The sequence below is a fragment of the Nematolebias whitei genome, chromosome 15 (assembly GCF_014905685.2).
Source record: "Nematolebias whitei isolate Nwh7 chromosome 15, NemWhi1, whole genome shotgun sequence".
Classification (NCBI taxonomy): domain Eukaryota; kingdom Metazoa; phylum Chordata; class Actinopteri; order Cyprinodontiformes; family Rivulidae; genus Nematolebias; species Nematolebias whitei.
This window is the reverse complement of record NC_056512.1, coordinates 19,862,127-19,868,908: the sequence shown is the minus strand read 5'-3', so window position 1 is coordinate 19,868,908 and position 6,782 is coordinate 19,862,127. Positions and strand designations below refer to the sequence as shown.

The following is a 6,782-nucleotide window of genomic DNA, read 5'->3' as shown; positions in this document are numbered from 1 at the left end:
TTTAATATTGTGCTACCTTTAGCTTTTAGCAAGTGTTTAGCTTTTTTTAAGCAGGTGTATTTGCTCATTCTAGCAATTAGCTAACATTTTGCTACTTTTAGCTTGTGTTGTAACTTTTAGCTCGTGATTTGATATTTTAGCATTTAGCTAGTGTTTTGGTTCCCATCCGCAGTCACGCCTCACTTTATCCGACGCATGCGCACTACAGATGTAGGAGTCCGGAGACAGACAAGATTCAGGAAGTTTACGTTCGTCCCACAGCTGAACTCATCAGACATGTCAACATCTGCCTCACAGTCCGGTAAGAGAAGTCCTGCTTTGGTTTCCATGTGGTATCAGAGACCCTGAACGTGTGAGTCGGTGGTGGTAGAAAAATAAATAAAAAGTAGCTGCGTGTTTTCCTGTTTCTGCGGTTTGCCATGAGAGAAAAACGCAGCTGCGACGGGCGACGTCTGTTCTAGGAAAAGTCGGAGCGGACAGGGTGGTGACACACATGACTGCAGTCGGAATCGAGTCACCGCACAGCTCTGTACAGTTTAACATTGGAGTTAGTCTCGCTGTGTGAGCTCCTCTCCTGTTTTCGACAACAACACAATGAATAAACTGCTGCTTTGCAGAGCTGAGGCTGGTGGTTCTGGGCCCCAGACAGGCAGGAACCAGGCCCGCGGTTTGCTCCATCCTGGGCCTGGAGGACCAGGACTCGGATGTGGGTTCTGTTCCGGAGTGCACCAAACACAGAGGAGAGGCTGCTGGCAGCCAGGTAGGAACAAGGAGCACAATCTGAAGAACAAAGTGTTAGTTTGAAACTATACTCTTATTAAAGTCATGCATATGAACAGTTAATATCTTACCTGTTGGGGATGTGCAAATGCTAATCATGCTCACATATTGGACTTGTCTAAAACCAACCATTTCAGACCCTATTCTGAGCCTGTGCTGGGTTATAAGAGAGATCCAGGGGATCCCAGAATAAAGCTGCTGCTGGACCTTAGTGGTTTAGTGCATCTCTTCCAAACATTGTGAGCTACACGTAAACAAAACATTGCAAGGCTTAGGCTGAAATGTGACCCTGCAGGGCCAGAGTGTTGGCAGGACACAATGGAAGAAATGTGCAGGTGCATCTAAAAAAAAATAGAGTATCATCAAAAAGTTTTTGTGTTACCACTTGTTCTTGTTAAAAATAGAAACTAAGTAAAAAAAAAAAAAAAAAATTTGTCTATCATTTCAGAAAGTGAAGCACATTATATATGTTTATTACACACAGAGTGAATATTTCAAGCCTTTATTTTGTGTGATTTTGATGATTATGACTAACATAATGAAAAACAGAATTCAGTGTCTCAGAAAATGTGAATGTTTTGAATAAGTTTGTTATTATAAACTCCTGGTGTCTCACCCTGATCAGCTGATTAACTCCTGGACATGAGCTACAAAATGTCTCATTCCTCCAGTCAAAGCACGCCCGAACCGGAGACATCAGCACCTGCTGAGGAGACAAACATCTGGACTGACTCTCAGTGGTCCAATGTCCTCTTTTCAGATGAAAGGAAATGTTCATGTCATTTGTAAATCAAAGTCTGGAGGACGAGCGAAGAGGAACAGAATCCACGTTGTTAAAGTCCAGAAGTGAAGTTTCCACAGTCGGTGATGGTTTGGGTCCATGTCCTCTGCTGGTGCTGGTCCACTGTGTTTTCTGAAGTCCAGTCCACGCAGCATCTACCAGGACATTTTAGAGACTTCCTGCTTCTTTCTGCTGACGAGCTTTATGGAGATGCTGGTTTCATTTCCAGCAGGTCCACACCAACAAAGGGACCAAAAGCTGCTGTGGAATATTCTCATTTTCTGACATACGCACTTTTTTTTTTTTTGTAAGATCAAAATGACAAGAAATAAAGTCTTGAAATATTTCACTCTGTGTAATTAATCTATAAAGAGTTTCACTTTCTGAAATGAAAAAAAAAAAACCAACTAATTTTCTGTCGATGCTTCTGCACTTCATGAAAAAACCAAAACATTTTCATTTATAGATGAACTCCATAATACACATAAATTTATGGAAAACATGGACTGTGCACAGATTACAGATTGGACATTATAATCTAGAAGAAACGGCTTAGTGACACCATAATGTGGACAGTGTCCCTTTGCTTTGTGTCACTTCTGTTTTTCTTCTGTTCATGTTTTTGTTTTATTTATTGTTAAACAAAAAAAAAACCCTGTTCTTCCAAACTGTGGCTATCTATGACAGGTAAGACATTACTTGTCCACCTATCCCAGTCTTTCTTAAATAGTGGGATGCGCCCTCCTGTGGGGGGCCCGGGGCAATGCCTGGGGGGGGGGTAAAGAGTAAACTCAAAGTGAGAGCGACACCTGCCCCCTCTTTCCTCTTCTGCGTTGACAAAATGTTTTAGTTTTATCGATGAGTTTGTCAAAGCACAGTTTACAGAAGTAATGTTTAACAAATGTTAGGACTTTATTCTTTGCTAACAAAATATATTCACCTCCTCAGTTAAGCTGCTGTTTTTATGACGCTCTTGTGGAAGTCGGCAGAAAGAGACGAAAAATATCACGAGTCTCGATTTATTCTCTGCGTCTTCCAGCATCAAACTCAGACAAACGAATGATTTACGACCGTTGATCTGCTCTTTTTATAATCTGTCCCTTTCACAATAAGAGCACATTCTGACGTGAAATATACACATTTGTGTCCGCCACGCTCTGGACGTTTGTCACCCACAGCTCGCAGGCGACAAAGAGTAAAGTCAAAGCGAGAGCGACACCTGCCCCCTCTTTCCTCTTTCGTGCTGACAATTTTTTTTTTTAGTTTTATCGATGAGTGTGCTCATTGATCCTGACTTCCTCATTTTGATTTAAAAAAAAAAACAGCACAAATTATAGCACTCCTGAGTTAAAATGTTGCTGATCAATTTGAATTTAATATTATTTATTGATATTTTATTTTATTTTTCAGTATCAAATGGTCAAAACTGCTTAGTTGAAATAAAGATTTAAGTGTTTTTTTTTTTTTCAGGTAAATGATGCACTTTAAGTTGTTTCTGTTACAGACTAAAAAAAACAATGTTAATAAAGTTATTGTTCATTGTAAGTTGATCTATATTCCTCTTTTTTATGCTATTAAAGACACAGTGTTATGCAGAGGTGTACTTATAACAATTTTATAGACAAATAATACTATTTACAGTCGCGGTGGAGAGTTGTGGGGGTGTAACTGAAAATAATTGAGAAGCACTGACCTAACTCCACATTAAAAGATCTGACCCATTCTTCTTGGTGTTTAGCTGCTTGCAGCATGACACCAGTAATACTTTGGTGATTAAGGTTTCAGTTCTGTTTTCTCTGTAATTACGTATGCTAAAGCCCCCCCACCAAAAAAAAACAAAACTGGATTTCTTTATAATATAACGTCCTGAAGATCCTGCTTGTTCAAATTATGCCCCGGCAGGTGGTGGTAGTCTCCAGTCCAGCCTGGTTCAGCTCAGCCTACGACCCAGAGGAGAGAAGGAAACACCTCTCCTCTCTTGTGGCGTTGTCCAGCCCGGGCCCACACGCCTTCCTGCTGTGTGTTTCTGTGAACCAGCCGTCGGAGGACGAAGGCAGAGCCCTCGACGTCCTGGCCCAGATGTTGGGCCCCGCTGCAGTCAGCACGTACACCACCATCCTCTTCACCCACACCGAGGAGCTGGACGAGGACGAACAGCTGGAGGGATACCTCGCCACGTGGCGCAAAGACCTCCTGGAGATGGTGGCGAGGTGCGGTGACCGTTACCACACCCTGGAGAGCCGAGGCGGAGGAGCGGAGGAGAGGAGAGCCGTGGAGGAGCTGCTGGAGAAGGTGAAGGAGGGCGGGACCCAGCACTTCAGCTGCCCCCTCTACCAGGAGGCGGAGGAGAGGGTGAAGGCCAGGCAGGTGGAGATTGTGAGGCAGAGGAGGGAGGAGGAGCACGACTCTCCCACTGACCCAGAAGATGAAGTGACGGAGGAGGAGATGGAGGCGGTCCGGGAAGAGGCGGAGAGGAGCGTCGGGGGCTTCGCTTTGGAACTGGGTGGGATTTTTCCATCTTCTAGCGTCTCTCCTTCCTCCCACGCGTTCCACGGAGGACTGTGGGAGAGGCTGGTGGCCTGGATCAGGTGGCTGCCCTCTCTTGTGAGAAGGGATGCCTTGATGGGGGCCCTGGTCGGCCTGTTTGTGGGGGGGCCATTCGGAGGGATGGTTGGGGCCACTGTGGGCTCCGTGGCTTCTGAAGTGGGGAAACGAAAAACAGAAGAAACTGAGAAAAGTAAATAAGAGATGATGTCATTAATATATGCAAGAGGTTTGATGTCATTGATGATGTAACCCTGAGCTGTGGAGCTGAGCTGCTCAAACCTCTTCAAATAAATCGTCGTTCAGCTTTCACACTTCAACTAAAGCTGGAGGAACAATTCCTTGTGTCTCATCAAATCAGCCTTTCCCCCTGTGTGAAGTACTGGTGGCAGTTTTACAGTTGGGGCGTGCTATGCTGCACGTGGAATGTGGTGGTAGTGTCATGGTTTGGTCCTACTGGGCCACATCTGGAAGCTGGCAGTAGTACCGTAATTGCCGGTCTATAGAGCGCACCCGAATATAAGCTGCAAATTTTTTTTTTTTAATTGCACATATACAGTATAAGCTGCGAGTGTTCACGTTGTAACATGAGCGACATCACAGCTCTGAGAGAGCTGTGCAGCTCTTGTTGTAGATCAAGATTCAACCACCAGAGGGTGTTCACAGACTTTCTGTCACTGTTCCTCACACACAGTGAATCACACAGGTCTTCATGACAACTACCGCCCTCACTCATGGTTACTCTGCTGCTGAATGCTCTAACACATGATGAACACAAACTAGGCTAACAAGAACAGACTAATCACTAAAAGAACAATGCTAAACATCTAATAGAAATGATTCGCCTCCTGAGACCCGAGCTCTGGTTTGCGATGCATTTTTCATATCGCCAAGATATTTGTGATTAGATGGACCTGATTTGTGTAAAAATAAAGCTTCCTCTTTAAACAGGAAGTTGTATTTTGTTACATGGTTATGATATACTTTTGTAAAAAAAAAAAAAAAAAAAAAAAGTCCTCGGGGACAATGGGCTTATTTTATAGTGTAACACAACAACATGAACATGGCTTAACAAAGTATAAAACACTATTGAACAGAGTGAAGTATCTGGTACGTCAAAGCCAAAATGTAACGTCCAGGTCTCAGGAGGTTAACAGTGAATATGCATTTGATCCATAACTGAGGTCATGTGACCACATACCTGCAAACTAGTCGCTTTTTGGCGAAATTTACCAATTTCAAACTAAAATATGTAATTTACATGAATCGTCTAGATCTGAAGAGGTTTTTTTTTCGAGGGGGTCCTCAGAGGCATGGTGGATGGCATCATTTCACTTTAACAATCATCAGTGCTTGGTCACTTGGCTTAGGGGGTGCTCGTCTCGTGGTGGTGGTGGTGGGGGGTGTTGCTGATGAGGTGGAAGACACCTCTGTGTTGCATGTTAGCTTATGGCTACGTTAGTGACGTTAGCTGTTGACTGGGGTTGGGAGGCTGTGTGAGAGAAACGGAGCATGCAGCATCTTAGCTCTTCTGTGTTTTGTGCGTGGCAAGATTTATCCCTAAGATTAGAGCAGTCCAGCTGATAGAGTTCTAGAGCCTGAAGGAGAAAGAAGCCAAGTAACACAAGTTTTCTGGAAAGTAAAATAGTTAAAATCAGTGATGGGGAAGGAACAGTGGAGAAGAGAGATGGATGTTATTCCAGGAGGATTGTGAAGGAAAATAAAATAAAAGTTATGAAGTGTAGAAACTGTGGCGCCAAGGTTAAGGAACCTGTAAATAATTTTGTTGGGGACTGGCACCTATTATTCTACACCTCGGAAGTGAGTCTACATTTCTATCTCTGTTAATGCGACCCGAACCACAAAGTGGACCCCCGCAAAAGTTATGTCAAAACGACCGGCCTGGCTCGGAGATGTGTGCTATTACTTTTATTGGCAATTGGTGTTACCATGGCGACATATTTTGCTAACGAAAATGACACATTTCCCATAGGAAATGAATAGGAGAAAACTTTTCAAAGAAACTGAGTAACGTCGGGAGCCATTTTGGTTCAACATGCATGGAAGGCACCTATTATTATTATTATTATTATTGTTGTTATTATTATTATTAATTAGTAAAATAATTAACATAATTTATTAATGATCCATTTTAATAATTACAAATAATAACATTAATAATTATTAATATTAATAATTTATATTTAGTATTATTATAAATATTATCAAACATATTAATAGTTTATTATAATAAATGAATAACATATTAATAATTAGTTATTAATATTATTAATTACCATTGAGCACCGTGCTGGCTGTGCCTCTGTGCAGTGTTTGGGACTGAAATTAAGTGATTGAATAATGCTCGAGCCATGTCCCTCTTTAAGATAAAGGATTGATTATTATTCATTAATGTTTAAGACAAATTATTATTATATGAAGTATTATTTTGTGTGTGTGTGTGTAAATACATTTGAAACTTGTGGAGAAATTTTGTGGTTGTTGGGTTTCTTCATTTAATGGCACCCCAGATGGGACTCCTTAATAAATAAAGACATTGAATGTTTAAACCTGTTAAATAAAGAAATAAACAACTTTATTTGTAATAATAAAACAACCACAAAAGGATTACAAAATGGCTGCCCGATCTGCTACACTGGTGGAACTGGAACCAGCA

General features: G+C 41.9%; 1 protein-coding gene across 1 annotated transcript; it reads left to right on the top strand.

The window, feature by feature from the left end:
• The first annotated feature begins 212 nt into the window (after positions 1 to 212).
• On the top strand, positions 213 to 5,391 carry si:dkeyp-69e1.8 (uncharacterized protein LOC100001340 homolog). Its single transcript, XM_037688861.1, has 3 exons — positions 213 to 301; positions 618 to 760; positions 3,464 to 5,391. Exons 1-3 carry the CDS (start codon positions 277 to 279, stop codon positions 4,304 to 4,306), a joined length of 1,011 nt encoding a protein of 336 aa, XP_037544789.1. The 5' UTR covers positions 213 to 276; the 3' UTR covers positions 4,307 to 5,391.
• The last annotated feature ends 1,391 nt before the right edge of the window (positions 5,392 to 6,782 follow it).